We start from the raw sequence: 20,987 nt of genomic DNA, 5'->3' as shown, positions 1-20,987 counted from the left end.
ACCCCCAGCCTATACCGCGTCACCAGACGTCGTCACAGCACCACCCCCGCCCCACCCCGCACGTGTATCGTAAACGTTGGCCACCAACCCCCCGCCTCACCCCCAGCCTATACCGCGTCACCAGACGTCGTCACAGCACCACCCCCGCCCCACCCCGCACGTGTATCGTAAACGTTGGCCACCAATTCCCCGCCTCACCCCCAGCCTATACCGCGTCACCAGACGTCGTCACAGCACCACCCCCGCCCCACCCCGCACGTGTATCGTAAACGTTGGCCACCAACCCCCCGCCTCACCCCCAGCCTATACCGCGTCACCAGACGTCGTCACAGCACCACCCCCACCCCACCCCGCACGTGTATCGTAAACGTTGGCCACCAACCCCCCGCCTCACCCCCAATTAACCCCCCGCCTCACCCCGCTACATCACCCAACCACCACGACCGTTAGACGCTCGCCGCGCGTTGGCCGCCCCGACCGCGGCGCGCTCTGTCCGCGACGCGGACGGGCTCATCGGACGCCGTCCGCTCGAACCGGATATCACCGACGGTGGTGACATCTATCCGGTAATCGGACGGACGCGGTTTTTCGAATTTTATCATATTATATTTCAATATTTCCATATTAAAACGTTACCCCCACTACTTATCCTTTATGCCGTGAATAGATTAAGTTTAAATAATTGATTGCGCGGATTTCGTACCCGCCAAGTTAATTATTTAACGCAAACCAGTAACACTACAACCGCTTAACGTGAAACTAGTGCGTTTAATTCTGACGGTGAAAATATGACGGGAAAACTTCAAAAAATCGTCTCGGAGGCTTGCGGTGAACGCGAGGGCGAAAATATACGGCGTTCGTCGACCGTGCAGTCGCCCATCGATTTAATCGACTGCTCGAGCTTTGTCATAGACTTTTCGGGTCGCAAATCCATTAACATTGGACTTGACGCCTCGGACGTTTTCAACGTGTGCGTGCAGATTATAACGCCGTCGAGACATGTTTGTATAACAAGTGTATTCTTACATAGAATTTTCTCACTACTACCATACATACTCCCGAATATAACCAATCCGCCGGTTAAAAGTCGCGAGAGACTTTTTCTCAAAGACGAGAATAACACGCTTTCCAGAACTACATATCGCGGCGAAAGTATGCTCGTCGTCGAATCACGCCTACAACAAGGATGTCGTGTGCTGTTGAGCGAGCGCGATCTATTAAGAATGCACGAGATACGATGGGCCGTCAGCGAATCAATCTCCCGAAAATCTAACGTGACGCGCTGCGCGGTTATGGTGCAAATCGATCAGATAGCTACACATTTGAGTACTAATGTTTACGTCGATAAATCGTCCACGGTAGAAGAAATTGCAACAGCCACCAGTAATGTACACAGTAATCTCCACACGATGAATATATTTCCAAATAGTGAGAACAGTTTCATAAACCAGATAAAATTGATGGCCAACAAACAGCTGGCATTGTGTTGGGCGGGCAATATTCAAAATAACATTACTGCAGACTACGTGCCGAGTAATGGCGACGTCAATGACATCGAAGAGGTGATTATTACACGCTTTTAAAATATAATATAATTTCGTATTATTTTATTCTAGAATATTTTATCTTATAATATAATTTTATATTTTTTTCACAGCTTTTAGCATTCCATGAGAACGAAGGGCCCGTGATGTACACGTCATATTGAGACTATTGTCGGCAACGTACAACTTGACCTCGACATTCCGTGATCGTCGGCCGCTGATAATATTAAGATAATATTAAGATGAAACACATGTATAATAATACCACATAATAATAATATATGTATATTATATATATACCATAATATGTACCATCTGTTTGTGAGATACTATTATCCTCCACGCACATATATTGTACAATGAGATTTGTTCATGCGTTGTACAATGCATAAATATATATATATATATGTCAACAAATATAATTATAAATTATAATATAATATTTCAAAAAAAAAAAAAAAACGCGTTATATTTTTTATTATTATTATTTCATTTATTACAAAAACAAAATTACAAATATTATTTTTATACATATAAGCGTTATATACATCCTACGGGTAAAATGTGAACACATATATACCGTACAAGAGTAGGATGTATTTTAAAAAATAAGTTAATATTATATGTTATAATATTATAGTTTTCTAACTTCTCCGGTAAACGGATTGTATTGAATCACGCGATCATGAATAACCAGACAGTAAGCGGCTGTATTAGCGGGAAAATTATTGGCTGCTTCTATTTCAAGACGTAAATCCACGTTAGAAATTTTCGCATCGTCGCTTTGTCGCGAACAATCTATGCAGATAAATGGTCCCAACTCTTTATATTTTTCTCTCGACAGGCACGGTTGGGAGTTATCCCTCTCGTAATAATGTTTTTGGAAATCGATATAATTTTGATAGAACATCGTAAACAGGTTTTTGTCGAAACTCTCGTTGAAATCCTCGTACGGGTATTCGACCGAATTAATATATGCTTTAACGTTTGTCAGCGAACATGCATCGTAATCGCCGCTATATCCGTCCGACACGCTTCCCGGTGTATTGGTGAGAAAAGCGATTATTAAACACCTAGGTTTTTCTACCTGCGAACAAGTTTTAACCATCCAAGAGTGTTTGCTCGTTTGTGGTAGATTCGGATAAACGCAAAGTTCCCAATTTCGAAACGCACAATTTATCATTTTTTTGCTATCAATGATTTTCATCAGCCTCAATCTCTCGCGGTCGTCGACTTTGACCACTGGTACTTTCCACAACACCCGCGTTAACTCAACTTTGACTTTTGCAATCATAGTTTTAACCGACTCGGTGGCCACGTCCCCGCCTACCACGCTGGTGTAATGTAGCGCGCTCGTGTCCGACATCGATCTGTTCAATATCAGTTGTTGACTGCAATTCACCAGTATACGCTTGTAGTCCTCGCAGAAACCGAAAACGTGTTTTAACGGGATACAGCCGCTGAACGTGTCGTCTTTCATGAAATTAGCATTTTTGTTAGTGATGTCCCATGCAGCGTTTTGTAGGATATTTTCATCGGCTGGCGAGTACGAGCAAAACCCCTTCATGGCGCTAGTAATACCCGGCTTCTTAACGCGTTGTACTTCTGTAGAGTTTATTTCGTATTTCATCTCGTTAAACAAATTAGTCAAACCGTTATGCGCGATAGTTATCCCAGTTTTAAGTTCTGCAGGCCTTGTTATTTTACCCTCTATATAGATAAAACTTTCGCTCGGCAGCGTGTGTGCATCACGATTCTGAATGGATATGCGGATTTCATCGCCATTGTTTAGCGCGGACGAGGAAAACGGTAAAAAAGAATGTAAAAACATTTCGCGTATCGGAGATTCGTTAACATACGCCCCGCCAACGTCCAAGAAAGATTTGTCCATAGTGTGTGCGTAATATTAATATGTAATATATATTTACTTGGCGGCAATTAAGCGTAAAAATTTACGATTGACTAATGTCAAATTTTTATTTTTTTTAATATTATTAACTTTTTTACGAACAACGACCTCGGTGTACTGTGGTGTGTGTCTGACGACAGCCGTAGCTTTAATGCGGGAGCCGCCATTAACGACCGCGTATTTATCTACATTAAACTTCAAACCCATTTTTTATAAGGAGCCGAACGTTCACAGTTTCACCGCGAAAATCAATTGATTTTCCGTTTTGGTCAGTCAACGAAACTCGCACGTAATCAATCGTATTTGTTTTCAGTTTATAAAGCACACAATACTTCGGTATTTCGACTATTTTATAACCAGGCGGGACGACCGGATAAAATTCGTGTATCGTGTGCGATTGCCGACCGTTGTCGAATGAACCCAAAGCCAAGTTGCATTCGACTTTTATCGTGTTGACATTCATAATTTTCACCACACGATCGGATTCATGTCTACGATCGCGCGCCAAAATTCGCCTATCGAAGCCCAATAACGGTGCAATGCTATCGTCAACGTTTAAGTCGATTTCACTATTACAATGCAGCGTACATTTCAGTGTACTGTTATCGGTCGACAGACTGAAAAAACTTACACCAACGCCTTTCAAAAGTTCCCGTATTTTTGCTTCCAAAGCAATTATTTCGTAACAGCCAGTCGGTATTTTAATCTTAGTGGTCACTCGTTGGCTACCGTGAATAATATGCAGAGTATCGCATCCAGCCCCAACGTTGGGTATAGAATTATACGTTTGTATACTCAGAAGACCGATTTCCGATTTACTCCCCACTTCTACGGGCGGGAAAAAATTACATTCCAATTCGGAGCTGGTACCGCTCAACGAAACTGTTTGAGACGACATTTCGCAGACACTATGCAATTTATCGAAAATGTTAATAACGATAATAATATAATTATTTTTGCTTTGCGGTTAAAAATTTTAAACATAAATGCCCGCAGTTAAAAGTATTGAACGCTTGTTCCCTCACGTAGTTATATTCAATATCACAGCCCTTAAAATATTTTTCCAACTCTAATGGCGGACGGAGATTGCCAAAGCTATCGAAATATAAAACAAATTTCCCGATTTTTTTATAGCACACCCAATGCGTGCCCTTATTTTTTTCAAAGTCTAGATTGACAACCGCAGCTTCTTCACGTCTGGGTGCGGCGGGCAACTTGTCAACACAATATACGCCTCTGAAATGAGGTATTTTCGATAGTTTAGCGTATTCACTAATTTCGAAATCGTAAAGGGCGCGATTGGGTAGAGTTAGTTTTTTGAAGACGACGACGACGATTTTTTATTAGATTTAATTTTTCGTAATTTCTTTTTTTTTCTTATACCCGTGGTCGGTTTCTTACGCTTCTTGATAATTTTTTTCCCAGACCCACTGCCGACACATTTCCGCGAAGCAATAGCATTAGATTTCCGCGCGATAGTATACGAGCCCGCACTTTTATACGGGCTCAGATACAAGCCTTTACCTAAATGCACAGATGAGCCGGCATTCGATCTAATGCCACGAATCGTTCTAACGATGTTGGCAACACCTCCGGCCAGCGTTCCGAGTGCTGAAAGTCCCGCCAATACCGGTATTAAAGTTAATGAACCTCCTGTTTTTGGAACTCTGATGATACGTGGTGGCTTATTCTTATTTTTTTTTTTCGGTCGGACGCCCGCAGACTTTACATGTTTCCGTGCGACACGGACAGTCGATTTAATTAAGCTGCTCATATTCGGTGTCCCGACACACGATTTTATCGATTTTTTTAACGCTTTTTTGCACACACCGACAATATTAGCAAACCCACATCCAGCACCGATTTTCCGTTTAGCCTTCATTCCCGTAGTTACGAGCCACGCGGCAGCTTTTTCTTTATAATCAGCGTCGTTCGCTTCCACTCTGCTCCAAGCACTTTCTTCCAAAATTCTGTCCGCCGCGCCGCGTACGGACGAAGAATTACTTTTATCGTAAGCTATATCGTGTTCTCTGCACGCCGAATCCAACCCGTTTATTCCTGGCTGACCAAGAGCGAGTCTTTTTTTTAAATTTGTCCCAGGACCACAATATTGATAGCCGGGGATATGAAGTTCGATCGGTAGACTATTTATTAAGGTGTTCAGCAGACCTGCACCACTATTGGTCTTGACCTTCGAACGCGGCAACATTATATGAGCACCTCGCTCGAACGTCAAGTGTATTTATACAATGCGGTTCGTGGACCAAGTGATAAAGCTCAAAGTCGACAATATCGACCCGCTATCGTTATGTAATAATGGGGCTGCGGCGCGTCCACCCAGACATGGCCCGCTGTTTCCGAACACGATACGTGCGCTGATCGTAGGCCCGTCCGGGTGCGGTAAAACAAATCTTATTTTCACGTTATTGGTTCACGAGAACGGAATTAAATTTGAAAATGTATATATTTATTCGAAAACGCTAGATCAAGCTAAATATGTAATGCTCGGCGAGATCTTGAGCGGTGTTCCAGGGGTTAAATTATTTAAATTCAGAGATAACGAAACGGTGATTCAACCGGAAAAAGCACTACCTAACTCAGTTTTCCTGTTCGACGATGTAATAACGGAAAATCACGGTATCATCCGATCATACTTCACCAGATCTAGGCACAATCTAATAGATGTGTGTTATTTAGCACAATCGTATTCGCGGGTGCCGAAACAGCTAATACGTGATAACGCAAATTTTATTGTACTTTTCAAGCAAGACGAGTTGAATCTAAAGCATGTATACGACGAGCATTGTTCTGGAGACATAAAATACTCGGAATTTAAAGATTTTTGCATGGCGTGTTGGCGGGGAGGTAGATTCGAATTCGTTGTTATCAGTAGCGAAAATGAACGCGATAATGGACGGTATAGACACGGTTTCGATAAATATGTCGTTATATAATAAGACGACACACAGGAATCAGCTACATTAACTCGGGATCATGGATAAGGTGAACAACTCGCCAGTATCAACGCCTACGATATTGACAGATATAATTCAAGCGAGGGCAAATATAAAACAGAAATATAATGCGTTAAAAACGGGTAGATTTGAAACGGATACGTTAATTAATAACACATTTAGTTCGATTATCGGCCCGCTGAGCGAGATAAAATCAAATATCAAAAGGTCGCCTGTACAGACGTTCCCGCCGCCGCCGCCGCCGCCGCCGCCGCCGTCCGCCCTGTCGTCGAGGGCGTCGACATTGCCAGATGTGGGTCATGCTGTGAACCGTTCCCCACCACTTCAGCTCACGCCTACATCTTATAAAGATTTGAATGCACGTTTTGGACCTTGGACCAAATCGCGGTTGGACCGAATATACGGACCTAAACAATTAATAAACAACATATTTCAATTGGGTAATAAAGAAATACTATTTATCGATAACGTGATACACATAGGAGGCGATTCACGTACATACCCAGTAACGGGTGGACTTATTGATTTATTATTCCTGAAGACTCCCGAGTCAAGAAAATATACGCAAGCAGATTTAAATACATATAAACTGATCTTAATTCAGACGTCAGCGCATAGAACGTTGAACGGCGAACGTATTCGTAAATCTGGAGGGTTGAAATATAAAATAATTTCAAATTTGTTTTCGGGGGAAAATAATATTATCACTGGTGCGGGTATTAATATGCGATTACAAAAACACAATATAATATATTAGAATAAACCTAACGAGCTGGTCGATAGACTGCGTCTATTGTATTCGTCTCTCGCGGCCGGTAATACGGGGGTTCGTAACGAGATAATATCGATTTGTGAAGAGTTGGTCGAAGCGCGAATATTGAAAAAAATTCCCAATGTCTAAACGTGTAATCGCTACGGAACTTCACGCGCCGGCCCGAAGAAACTATCCGCGACGTCATGTCGTCGTTTACGGTAAAAACGATTTATTCCAAGCAGACCTTGCCGACATGCAACAATACTCCGCTGTGAATAAATCATATAGATTTATCCTGATAATTATTGACTGTTTTACTAAACGGGTGTGGGCTACGGCCTTGAAGACTAAAAAAGGTGAAGAAGTCGCGGCTGCTGCTAGTAAAATCTTCGCACAGAATAGTCCTAACCTGTTACACGTTGATCACAGATCAGGGGACAGAATTCTACAATAAAAATTTTAAAGATTTAATAAAAAAGCACAATATAAAAATGTATAGTACTTTCAGTGTGCTCAAAGCTACTATAGTAGAAAGGGTTATTCGTACAATTAAGGGGCGAATGTTTAAAGAATTCACTAGCAGAGGTTCACACGCGTGGATCGAGATTTTACCCTCGGTAATCGATGACTATAATAATTCGACACACAGAACTATCGGGATGACTCCGATGCAGGCTGATGCACACCCGACGAGTGTAAAATTAAATTACGATGTTGAAAAAACCGTGAAAACAAAATTTTGCGTTGGAGACAAAGTCCGCATTAGCGTGTACAAGGGCGTTTTCACCAAAGGATATTTACCCAATTGGTCTGCGGAGATATTTACTATTATTAAAGTGAATAAGACTTCGCCTAGTACATTTATCCTTCAAGATTATACGGGGAGTCCGATCGCCGGTGGGTTTTATGCCGAAGAAATACGCAAAACATTGTGGCCCGACGATTATCTGGTGGAAAAAGTAATTCGTACCAAAGGCCGACGTGTATTCGTTCGCTGGCTAGGTTTTACGGACAAACATAATAGTTGGATAAATAAGTCTGATCTTAAAATATGATCACAGTTATCGCGTGGCAATGGACGCATTTGGAGGGTCGCCGGACAGTCGGCTGAATAAGTCTATCGCGGATATGAAGGAAAAGTTCGAAAACGAGCTCGTTACACACGTTAATTTAATCGAGATAAATGACGCAAAAATTACTGCACTTGACGAAAAATGTACAAAGGAACTAGCTATACATAGTAATATATTCGTGGTGAACGAGAAAAAAATCTCGACGCTTGGTGAGGGGGCTCGAGTGATTGAAATGAAAATAATGCAAATAGAATCGACGTTCGTACCGTCGGTCGATAAATATTTTTCGGAAAACAATAATAAAATTGAATCTCTAATCGAATCAGTAGCTATTGCTAATAAAAACATTAAAGATTTGAAAACTAACTTGGCGAATGCATACTCCAGGATAGTTATACTCGAGGATGGAATCGATGGGTATCAGTATTCATTGAAGGCTTCCGCTAGTAAGACGTTTTAATATATTATATATAATATATATATATTATAATATAGCAATAGAAATCGCGCGAATTATGTCGTCAGCTATTCTAGACATCCAGTGTGTGCTAGGGCCGAACTCGAAATACATGATAAAAGAAATGTCGGTAGTGGACTTAGAGGGGCTGGCTAGCCAACACTGGATTTTTAAACACTCGCGGACACCCAATACAGCGAAAATCGAAGCTGTCAATATGTGGTTGTTTCGTAACTATCACCAACTATCATCGGATTGTGGAGATGTCCAATATACAGAAATCCCGCGGATTTTGAATTCACTACATTTCGAATGCATTTACGTGAAAGGCGAGGAAAAGCGACAGATCATAGAAGGATTCCTTCCCGATGTCAAAATTTGCGAGATGGGTGGAGATTTGGACTGTCCACGACTAGATCAACTACACGAGAACGGTTTTGCCGGAAATATACAACACGAACCGTGTTGTTTACACCATAAGAATTTAAATTATACGCAGTGTACATATAACCGAGTTTTCAAATTGTTGAAATGGTTTAAAAAAAATACGTGAAATAATATGCTATATAATTTAATTTCTGTACATAATATTTCTGAAATAAATGTATATTATATAATAGTCTACTGCGTTTTATTACACAGATATGTGTGTGTGTATTTATGTATATGTATATATATATATATATATATATATATAATTGACATCTGGGTTCTACGTTCGCACGGTCTCACGACCGACTCCGCATTCCTTAACAAATCTTTTAAAAATAATTTGTAGAATAATATAATATAATTTCTGTATACACGATAATATTATATTTAACCCTTATATATATATATATATATATATATATATATATATTATGGGTACAAATATCGAGATTTGTCCACACAAATAAGCCACATCTGGACGGACGGACATGGACGGGGTATGAAGCACCCCGCCAGCCTGCGTCGGCGGCCCGGCGGACACACATGGCCAAGACAGTGACCGTCGGACGATCCGACGGATGCACGTGGGCGAGACGACACATTCCGATGTGTATACCGGTCGTAACGCGCAGGATCCGCTCGAGTATCGACCCTTTTATTTATACACATGTGTGTATATCAATCGGTGTACCCGCTCAATATTGCGCACGCCGAACGGTATAAGTGGGGGTGGCCGTCGATGGTGATAATTTTGGACACTTGTCCGCTGTCCACTCAATATTGAATCAGTCCTATTTTCTCTACAGCGCAAAACAGACCTCTCCAGATATCATCACTCGACAGTTCAAAATATAAATATTACAACATCTCCGTACGAATAAAGTGAGTTTTATTTAATTATTATTATGTACTGTCGTATTACACGAGCCTAATGTCTTGTTAAAGTCTAATGTCAGTGGAGAATTGTTATATCTTATATAAAATTAACAGACGATATTTTTTTTAGTTCTGAATTCATCATCATTCAACCATATCAAGACGGCTACATCACCCGACTCTACACACACACGACGTCTAATTAAAAAAGTGTGTTAATTCAATTGATTTAAATAATTTACTTTTTTTCTAACGTTTATTTTTTTCTGTTCACAGTTAACTATGGATGTTTTAAATTCGCTCCAGCGGCAGACGAACGTGTTGAATCTCTCTATTGGAGAGCTTACAAAGGACATCGAATATCGTGTACAATCCATGAATAATGTGGAGACGAAATTTGGAACGGCTGTGGCATGCGTCTTACAGGATCCGGCTGGCGGTGGGATAATCAATGTATTTCTCCCCAAGTCGGTGCAATTGCCGAACGAGGAACTACAACGGTACAATGAACATGAGGCCGACCCGGTAAACCTCATTTTTCGAGGGATGAGTAAAAGAAGCTTTATTATTACATTCGTACCCGCTTAACCCCGTTTTTCGGGCGATGTCTAATGTAACGTAAATATTTTTATGCCTTGTTTTTAATAAAAATTTTAAAAATATGTTATTGTTCTCATTTTATCTAGATCCTATAATTTTAAGTGTAGTATAATATAATTATATACATTTAACAAGTTATATAATTATTCTTTCCGAGATGAGTTGGTTTTAAAAAATATATTATTTAATAATTATTATAAGGTTTATCATCGCAAATATGATATATTTTATATTTATAAGGTTTTATTATTAAATAGTCTGTATTTTTATTGTAAATGCTTAACTCCAAAGACTGACTGATGTAGAAGTGCTAGCCGTCAGAACACCGTATGTAGGGATATAAAATATCCTCACCCGCTTCTTATCGCGCCGCGAATGAGCGGGGGTTTTTAAAAAATAATAATAATAATAATAATAATAATAATGTTGTCAAGACCTCGGTATAATATATCGGATAAGTATGTATGAAGATAAGGGTAAGTATAAGATAAGATGATGATGAGAAGATAGGGATAAGATAAAATATGATAAGGATGAGAAGATTAGGTTGCGATACTAAAATAATAATAATAATTTAAAAACACGAGATTAAATACAAAACGTAGTTAATATAATATTTTAGCATCGTACACTATCATATTTTTATATACAACGGTTGTATTTCACGATTATACATTATAAATATATATATATAATATATATATATATATATATTATCAGGTTATATAAGTATGCAGCAGACACATTTCGCAATTATACAATTTATACAGATATGAGATCATTGAACAATAATAACAATAACAATAATAATAATAACAATAATAACAATTTAAAAATTTATGCGGTGATGACCGTGTGCGTACGTGGAAATGTTATCGGGTAGCACATGACGCTTATCGTCAGCCCTGTTTAAAACTAATTTCATAGTCCTAATCGTACGCAATTCGTGTTTAAACGACCGTATAGAGACATTTTCCCTATACGGCGTGAATGGCATGTAGCTGTAAACGTGGGACGGATGTGTGGTCGACGGTGAATTTGTTGCAGAGGTTGAGGCGTTCCGATGAATTTGTGCGACAGCTTTCAGCGCGGAATCGGCTGCGATCATTTTCCCCATACTAGCGTCGAACTCGTTGTCACACTCGTCGGATTCTGCATCGTCGTCCACGTCGGCGAATAAGCACCGTTTATGCTCGGCGAAAGTGAGGTGATTTCTGATCACGTGCCCCATAACACCCTTCGCGCGAATGGTAATCTCCTCTTCGACGTCGTACGCATAAGACTTGGCACGCAAAGCAACGAATTCGTAAACGGTTCTGGAGCCACACTCGAATTTAAAACATCCGGGAATACGCTTCCGAGCAGTCGTATAACACATGTGGTCGTGTGGGAAATTCGAGGTGTCCATAAACCGCATCAAATTAGGATTTTTCATCAGGTCCACGAAGAAATCGTTCGTCGTCACGCGGTAGAATAGTGAATCTGAAACAAGTTATAATAATAATAATATATAAGAACCGCATGAGTCTACACGAGATTTATATAGACGTACCGGTATCTGTGTATAGCAGCTCGATCTTATCGCCGTAATGTCGCTTCATGACATCGTAATGAAACCCGTACATTACAACTTTACTCAGTTCCAGTACGGCGAATCCTATGTATATGGGTTTACAGAAATCCACTTCCTTAGTATGTTGCGTGACAACCGAGAGATTTTCATTGTATGTCGTGCAGTACTTGAACGTCGGACGATTTATCAGCTTCCGCATTCTGACTGGACACGATACAAGCTCCAAATTAAATCGTAACCTCATATTTTCGAAAGTTTTCCCTGCATATACATACATATAGTTATCATGAAGTAAAATTTGAGCGGGTTAAAGCTCGAAAAAACTTGTACAATTTATAACAATAACATACCGTACACTGAATTATTTAAATCCTTAAAAAACTTTTCTTCGAATTTGTTTTTCGCCTGTTTGCGTAATTCGGTGTTGAGATTAATGTACGGGGCCAACCACGGAGATTGTCGGAACTCCAACACTCTGTGCGTCTGAAACGTATAGATAATAAGTTATAAGATCCGTATACACATAGTAATGATAATATTAATAATCACTTTTTCGACTACCACGCCGTGAGCCATGGCCTGTTTCAAATTCATGTAATGTACCACGTAGTGTTCTTTCCGCTGAAATGTGGCCATCAACTTTCGGACAGTCGACCCGTGTGGTATGCTGGAGTGAGGCAAGAACGGCAAATCGTTTTGAACATCGTGCAGATCCTGGGAGTATATAATATCCACCTCGTAAAATCTACCAATGTCGTCCGTCGCGCGCATCCATTCTAACTGCGCTAGCGCGACCTCTGGGTTTCCCGAGTACCATACGAAATCTCCAATTGGCATATACTGACACATCGCGTACCCGTACAAATTATTTGCTAAATAAATACGGTAAAACATGGATTAATATACGCGTACATGTAAATTTATATTTTATAATCACCATCTAAGTATATGAGCGACGTGTTGGGTTCTTCGGCATTGTATCCTGGCGTCTCAGGATTGTTGGCGCGCGCGTGACGCTTGCTGGCCTGCACCAGGCCACCGCGCGTACCAGACTCCAAAAACAACACTTTCTCGAAATCAATTAAAAGTTCAAGTTGAACTTTTGTAAAGTGTAGCATGCAGTCAAAGCTGAATCCGGGCGACGTGTAGTAGTGCGCGGGGTCCAGGTGATATGTGGCCATACATATATCCCTGAAATTTTCGAACACATCGGCGCTTAACAACACATCGACTTTAAGGTACAAATCGCTATAAGCGCCAAGCGTTGTACAGCCGAAATGATTCCAAACCCTGGTCGCATGATCGTAGTCTTCGTCACACACGTGCGTCTCCGTCAAAGCGCTGTAGAACTGGAACTTGTCTGGTAACGATGGTACTTGCAATTTATCCCACGAATCCGTATATTCGTAAGGATAAACGCCCTTCCGCGTGACCAACGACATCTCCGACGGGGCGAACACTTTCGCGACTTCGCGAAACTTATCAAAGTTCGCGGAGGAGAGATTCTCCGCCAAGTGTGCCAAGCTTGAGGCCATGAATCGACACGTGTCTATAAACCTGACGGAGAACGAGTTATTTATATACTTCGAAAATGAAATATACTTTTCCTCGGTGTTCGCTATTACCGATATTCGGTTATTGTCGTCGTTCGCTAAATTTGTCACGATAAAATGTGCGTCGTAGTTGGACAGATTATGTAGGAAGCAAGGTACGAATTTTGGCGTTTTCAACTTAAGGTTGCACGTGTTACATAATGTTTTAAGAAAGCGGCCCGACAAGTGGTCGTGGTGTGCAGTTTTACAGTTCTGTTCGCTAAACGCACAGCTGCACAAGTCACACATTGTCTGGGCTTCATGCACGCGGCAATCCTCAACACTCATAATAATCGGTACATTTACTTCCTTATATAATCTGGCTATTTTATCGGCCACACCGAGCACATCGCGGACAAAGCGTTTGGCGACATCGTCCTCGGTCGCCGAACCTCGAAAAATGACCGGAGCTCGCGGTATGTCGAACTGGTCAAACAACTCTGTCGGGACGCCCTCCGCCGCGACAACATGGTACGCGTAGCTCATTGGATGGTGTTCGTGAATCGCCGCGGTATTCGTGCCTTGTTTTCGCCCCGTTTTCAGCAGTAGGGCTTCAAAGTCAGCGTATACCACGAACGGCAGGCGCTCCGTCTTACACCACGCCTCAAATTTGAGCGTGTCTCCTTCTTTCGGCATTAGAGGGACAACCGGTTTGTGTGCGCCGCACAGTAAACGATGCTTGGCCAGTGCCCTCTCTCCATGTAATTTATATTGTAATGGGCGGTCCTCAAAACTGGCGAAGCACCGTTTGCAGTAAAACAATCGATGTTGGTGGTTATTTTTTTGCGAACTGGCTAGGCGTGAAAAATTAGAAATGAACGCATAATGATTCTTGTCATCCTTCCCGGTAATCAGTAGCAGGTCAAAATGATTCTCCTTTTCTTCATCCACGATTCGCAGAGGGTACGCGACAGATTGCGTGGACGATTTTTTTTTTTTATTATTTTTTTTATCGCAATTCCTTATACCGTATACATTGACGGTCGTCCCGGGATTCATCTCTTCAAATACCTTTATCTCCGACACTGGAGTGGGGGTTGATAGTGCGGAAAAGTCATAACGATGTTCTTCCCTCGAATAATTCACGCCTACTCGTACGTGATCGCGTGTTACGTGTTTGGCTAGGATCGCCCACTTAAAACATTGCCGGTCAATATTTTGTGGGTTGATAACGGCCTTCCGGTTCAGAATACTTTCCGGCAACGATAAGTACGACGATCCCCCCATAGGCGTGTACTCGTACACACCCAAGAGCAGTCCATCGATGGACGATAATGAAAAACCACTATACTTTCCGGCGTAACAATCTTCTTCCGCCAGGAGAGTAGAGAAATCGCGATCGACCAAACCCTCGACGTTGCTATGGGCATAGAGTTCTCGGGCCGAAGTTTTAAACGCCCGATTTTGAGCCGAATTATGCAAGTTGGGTATAACGTATGTAGCCTCTAGTTTCAAGTTATATTTGATCGGGTTAATACAGGTGTGTTCGCGTAATTTTGTGATTAGTTCGGCCTCTATAGAATTTAGGAACGCACGGTAACTGACTGCATTATCGGCATTTTTTCTAAAATACCACACGATTGTACGATTGAGCGAAGACTCAATCTCGATGAAGCCTGCCCGATTATTAGCTTTATTCATTCGCGCCATCTTCCTTTTGATATTTTTTCGAGTATTTTCCGTGTGAGCCACAAATTCCCCGGTTGGTGGTGGTGAAAGCGAAAGCGGTAGTGCGGCGGTCGCGGGGGATCTTGTGTCGGGTTCGTCGACGATAGCCTGTGCGGGTGGTGGGGAAACGATAGCCGGTGTGCGGTACGATGATGATGAGGCTTGAGGCGCGGGAGTAGATGTGTCCGCACGGCGACTGCGTGTCGAGATGACCGTCGTCGGTAGAACATCTGGCCGCATGGGCGGTATAGTGGCGGGGGGTGCCCAGTTTATAACTGACGTGCGACCTAACACATATTATTAATATTAAGATAGTGTCGTTATTATTATTATTTATAAGAGAAATTAATTATTTACCCATTGCACCGCCACCTATCAGTACAGCGCTGTGGAATTCGGGTGTGTTTTTAGCGATCACTATTGTTGCGTGCACCCGACTTACAGGAGATGGTGACAGGATGGGATGATGGTAGTAGCGTCAAAATGATCAACAATGTGTGGTTGATGTATTATTTATTTAAAATTGTAAAATATGATAAACAAGTTGAATTTAAACACTATTAGATTATTCAAATTGACGAAGAATAACCCGTGTCTTAGAAAATAAGCGATTGCTCGAATATTCTCTAAGTCCCGTAATACGTCGTCAACGAAAAGAATCTAAGTCGTAATACAAAAATATGATAATTAAGAATGCAGAAGTACAGGGATGTGTACGTACGGTTTGTGAAATCACGTCTGAATACTAGCTACTCACAGGGCTCCTATATAGTCCTATCCCCTCTCTTACCAGATCCCTGGCGGACTACGTTGTTGGTGTTCACAGTCCAGGGGGCCTTCTACGAGATGTGCCTTTGGTCGGTGCGGGGTGTCGTAAAATGACCAAGTATACCCGCAGCCGTCTTGTCATAGTGCCAATATCTGATTCGTAGAATCTATTGCGCTCCGAGGAGGTCTCACAGATATCTTACCGGTTCGGGTTTGTCATCTGGCCGTTGGCAGACGCTGAGACTGTTGCTAACGTTTATAGTATTGCTCACCCAAGGTTTTATGTACAGCAGTGACATCATCTAGCTATTTACGTGTTACCACAGGACATCGATGCTGTGTATTATGACTATGTGTAGGGGCGGAGTAGAGGGGTCCGTACGTAGCAAGTCACAGAAATCGTATAGAATGTATGCACATTTATTTTTCTGGAACTCATGTCCCCCGCGTGCCGCACTTTGGTAGCATATATTTCAAATGTTAACTTAATGCCCTTTCGATTGAAAATGGTTTGGAAAACATATTTTTTGGTGATCACGTCGAAAAAGCCGTTCTAAATACACCACACACCCGAAATCTGGCAGTATCATAAAAATCATATAATTGCTTCTTATTATTTTTCTGGTGCCAGGGTGCGCCGCAAGCCGCACTTGGGTAGCATATATTTAAAATGTTTACATAATGCCCTTTCGATTGAAAATGGTTTGGAACACATATTTTTTGGTGATCACGTCGAAAAAGCCGTTCTAAATACACCACACAGCCGAAATCTGGCAGTATCATAAAAATCATATAGTTGCAATCTTATTATTTTTCTGGAGCTCAAGTCCCCAACGTGTCACACTTGGGTAATACATGATTATAACGTTTAATTAATGCCCTTTCGATCGAAAATGGTTTGGAAAACATATTTTTTGGTGATCACGTCGAAAAAGCCTTCCAATATATACCGCACAGCGGCTAAGACCATAAGTCACAGAAATCGTATAGAATGTATGCACATTTATTTTTCTGGAACTCAAGTCCCCCGCAAGCCGCACTTGGGTAGCATATATTTAAAATTTTTACATAATGCCCTTTCGATAGAAAATGGTTTGGAAAACATATTTTTTGGTGATCACGTCGAAAAAGCCTTCCAATATATACCGCACAGCGGCTAAGACCATAAGTCGCAGAAATCGTATAGAAGGTATACACATTTATTTTTCTGGAACTCAAGTCCCCCGCGTGCCGCACTTGGGCAATACATGATTAAAATGTTTATTGAACGCCCTTTCGATTAAAAAAGGTTTGGAAAACATATTTTTTGGTTATCACGTCGAGAGAGCCGTTCTAAATACACCACACACCCGAAATCTGGCAGTATCATAAAAATCATATAATTGCTTCTTATTATTTTTCTGGTGCCAGGGTTCGCCGCAAGCCGCACTTGGGTAGCATATATTTAAAATGTTTACTTAACGCCCTTTCGATAGAAAATGGTTTGGAAAACATATTTTTTTGTGATCACGTCGAAAAAGCCTTCCAATATATACCGCGCAGCGGCCAAGACCATAAGTCACAGAAATCGTATAGAATGTATGCACATTTATTTTTCTGGAAATCATGTCCCCCGCGTGCCGCACTTTGGTAGCATATATTTCAAATGTTAACTTAATGCCCTTTCGATTGAAAATGGTTTGGAAAACATATTTTTTGGTGATCACGTCGAAAAAGCCGTTCTAAATACACCACACACCCGAAATCTGGCAGTATCATAAAAATCATATAATTGCTTCTTATTATTTTTCTGGTGCCAGGGTGCGCCGCAAGCCGCACTTGGGTAGCATATATTTAAAATGTTTACATAATGCCCTTTCGATTGAAAATGGTTTGGAACACATATTTTTTGGTGATCACGTCGAAAAAGCCGTTCTAAATACACCACACAGCCGAAATCTGGCAGTATCATAAAAATCATATAGTTGCAATCTTATTATTTTTCTGGAGCTCAAGTCCCCAACGTGTCACACTTGGGTAATACATGATTATAACGTTTAATTAATGCCCTTTCGATCGAAAATGGTTTGGAAAACATATTTTTTGGTGATCACGTCGAAAAAGCCTTCCAATATATACCGCACAGCGGCTAAGACCATAAGTCACAGAAATCGTATAGAATGTATGCACATTTATTTTTCTGGAACTCAAGTCCCCCGCAAGCCGCACTTGGGTAGCATATATTTAAAATTTTTACATAATGCCCTTTCGATAGAAAATGGTTTGGAAAACATATTTTTTGGTGATCACGTCGAAAAAGCCTTCCAATATATACCGCACAGCGGCTAAGACCATAAGTCGCAGAAATCGTATAGAAGGTATACACATTTATTTTTCTGGAACTCAAGTCCCCCGCGTGCCGCACTTGGGCAATACATGATTAAAATGTTTATTGAACGCCCTTTCGATTAAAAAAGGTTTGGAAAACATATTTTTTGGTTATCACGTCGAGAGAGCCGTTCTAAATACACCACACACCCGAAATCTGGCAGTATCATAAAAATCATATAATTGCTTCTTATTATTTTTCTGGTGCCAGGGTTCGCCGCAAGCCGCACTTGGGTAGCATATATTTAAAATGTTTACTTAACGCCCTTTCGATAGAAAATGGTTTGGAAAACATATTTTTTTGTGATCACGTCGAAAAAGCCTTCCAATATATACCGCGCAGCGGCCAAGACCATAAGTCACAGAAATCGTATAGAATGTATGCACATTTATTTTTCTGGAACTCATGTCCCCCGCGTGCCGCACTTTGGTAGCATATATTTCAAATGTTAACTTAATGCCCTTTCGATTGAAAATGGTTTGGAAAACATATTTTTTGGTGATCACGTCGAAAAAGCCGTTCTAAATACACCACACACCCGAAATCTGGCAGTATCATAAAAATCATATAATTGCTTCTTATTATTTTTCTGGTGCCAGGGTGCGCCGCAAGCCGCACTTGGGTAGCATATATTTAAAATGTTTACATAATGCCCTTTCGATAGAAAATGGTTTGGAAAACATATTTTTTGGTGATCACGTCGAAAAAACCGTTCTAAATACACCACACAGCCGAAATCTGGCAGTATCATAAAAATCATATACTTGCAATCTTATTATTTTTCTGGAGCTCAAGTCCCCAACGTGTCGCACTTGGGTAATACATAATTATAATGTTTGATTAATGCCCTTTCTATTGAAAATGGTTTGGAAAACATATTTTTTGGAGATCATGTCGAAAAAGCCTTCCAATATATACCGCACAGCGGCTAAGACCATAAGTCGCAGAAATCGTATAGAAGGTATACACATTTATTTTTCTGGAACTCAATTCCCCCGCGTGCCGCACTTGGGTAGTATATATCAAAATGTTTATTTAAAGTCCTTTCGATTGAAAATGGTTTGGAACACATATTTTTTGGTGATCACGTCGAAAAAGCCGTTCTAAATACACCACACAGCCGAAATCTGGCAGTATCATAAAAATCATATAATTGCTTCTTATTATTTTTTTGGTGCCAGGGTGCGCCGCAAGCCGCACTTGGGTAGCATATATTTAAAATGTTTACTTAATGCCCTTTCGATAGAAAATGGTTTGGAAAACATATTTTTTGGTGATCACGTCGAAAAAGCTGTTCTAAATACACCACACAGCCGAAATCTGGCAGTATCATAAAAATCATATAGTTGCTTCTTATTATTTTTCTGGAGCCCAAGTCCCCCGCGTGACGCACTTGGATAATACATGATTACAATGTTTATTTAATGCCCTTTCGATTGAAAATGGTTTGGAACACATATTTTTTGGTGATCACGTCAAAAAAGCCGTTCCAATATACACCGCACAGCCGAAATCTGGCAGTATCATAAAAATCATATAGAAGGTATACACATTTATTTTTCTGGAGCTCAAGTCCCCCGCGTGCCGCACTTGGGTAGTATATATTAAAATGTTTATTTAAAGCCCTTTCGATTGAAAATGGTTTGGAAAACATATTTTTTGGTGATCACGTCGAAAAAGCCGTTCTAAATACACCACACACCCGAAATCTGGCAATATCATAAAAATCATATAGTTGCTTCTTATTATTTTTCTGGTGCCAGGGTTCGCCGCAAGCCGCACTTGGGTAGCATATATTTAAAATGTTTACATAATGCCCTTTCGATAGAAATTGGTTTGGAAAACATATTTTTTGGTTATCACGTCGAGAGAGCCGTTCTAAATACACCACACACCCGAAATCTGGCAGTATCATAAAAATCATATAGTAGCTTCTTATTATTTTTCTGGAACTCAAGTCCCCCGCGTTCCGCACTTGGGTAGTACATAATTAAAATGTTTATTTAAAGCCCTTTCGATTGAAAATGGTTTGGAAAACATATTTTTTGGTGATCACGTCGAAAAAGCCGTTCCAATATATACCGCACAGCGGCCAAGACCATATGTCGCAGAAATCGTATAGAAGGTATACACATTTATTATTCTGGAACTCAAGTCCCCCGCGTGCCGCACTTGGGTAGTACAAATTTAAAATGTTTATTTAAAGCCCTTTCGATTGAAAATGGTTTGGAAAACATATTTTTTGGTGATCACGTCGAAAAAGCCGTTCTAAATACACCACACACCCGAAATCTGGCAATATCATAAAAATCATATAGTTGCAATCTTATTATTTTTCTGGAGCCCAAGTCCCCCACGTTCCGCACTTGGGTAGTACATATTTAAAATGTATATTAAA

The 20,987-nt window shown here is 40.8% G+C and overlaps 3 protein-coding genes across 3 annotated transcripts; 1 reads left to right on the top strand and 2 right to left on the bottom strand.

Annotated features, from left to right (window-relative positions):
• The first annotated feature begins 413 nt into the window (after window positions 1–413).
• LOC100575906 lies at window positions 414–1,935 on the top strand. Its single transcript, XM_003243167.4, has 2 exons — window positions 414–1,562; window positions 1,658–1,935. Exons 1-2 carry the CDS (start codon window positions 789–791, stop codon window positions 1,706–1,708), a joined length of 825 nt encoding a protein of 274 aa, XP_003243215.1. The 5' UTR covers window positions 414–788; the 3' UTR covers window positions 1,709–1,935.
• Window positions 1,936–2,178: 243 nt separating this feature from the next.
• LOC103308809 lies at window positions 2,179–3,435 on the bottom strand. The gene has a single exon (XM_008182881.1). It carries the CDS (start codon window positions 3,433–3,435, stop codon window positions 2,179–2,181), a length of 1,257 nt encoding a protein of 418 aa, XP_008181103.1.
• Window positions 3,436–11,340: 7,905 nt separating this feature from the next.
• LOC100569006 lies at window positions 11,341–15,721 on the bottom strand. Its single transcript, XM_003243173.4, has 5 exons — window positions 13,131–15,721; window positions 12,743–13,065; window positions 12,544–12,676; window positions 12,173–12,454; window positions 11,341–12,102 (listed from the first exon to the last, which is right to left on the bottom strand). The coding sequence occupies exons 1-5, from the start codon at window positions 15,691–15,693 to the stop codon at window positions 11,450–11,452; spliced, it is 3,954 nt and encodes a 1,317-aa protein (XP_003243221.1). The 5' UTR covers window positions 15,694–15,721; the 3' UTR covers window positions 11,341–11,449.
• Between the last annotated feature and the right edge of the window lie 5,266 nt (window positions 15,722–20,987).

Source organism: Acyrthosiphon pisum, unplaced genomic scaffold, assembly GCF_005508785.2.
Source record: "Acyrthosiphon pisum isolate AL4f unplaced genomic scaffold, pea_aphid_22Mar2018_4r6ur Scaffold_21749;HRSCAF=24772, whole genome shotgun sequence".
In the NCBI taxonomy this organism is placed as follows: domain Eukaryota; kingdom Metazoa; phylum Arthropoda; class Insecta; order Hemiptera; family Aphididae; genus Acyrthosiphon; species Acyrthosiphon pisum.
Note: the sequence above shows the minus strand (reverse complement) of the source record. Positions and strands in the feature narration are given on the sequence as shown.

Excerpts from the sequence above, each read along its gene's own strand:
- LOC100575906 (XM_003243167.4), top strand. The coding sequence starts at position 789 with ATGACGGGAAAACTTCAAAAAATCGTCTCGGAGGCTTGCGGTGAACGC. Across the intron at positions 1,563-1,657 it reads ACGTCAATGACATCGAAGAG|CTTTTAGCATTCCATGAGAA; the intron begins GTGATTATTACA and ends TTTTTTTCACAG.
- LOC100569006 (XM_003243173.4), bottom strand. The coding sequence starts at position 15,693 with ATGCGGCCAGATGTTCTACCGACGACGGTCATCTCGACACGCAGTCGC. Across the intron at positions 12,677-12,742 it reads ACGGCGTGGTAGTCGAAAAA|ACGCACAGAGTGTTGGAGTT; the intron begins GTGATTATTAAT and ends TATACGTTTCAG. Across the intron at positions 12,103-12,172 it reads GCTGCTATACACAGATACCG|ATTCACTATTCTACCGCGTG; the intron begins GTACGTCTATAT and ends AACTTGTTTCAG.
- LOC103308809 (XM_008182881.1), bottom strand. The coding sequence starts at position 3,435 with ATGGACAAATCTTTCTTGGACGTTGGCGGGGCGTATGTTAACGAATCT.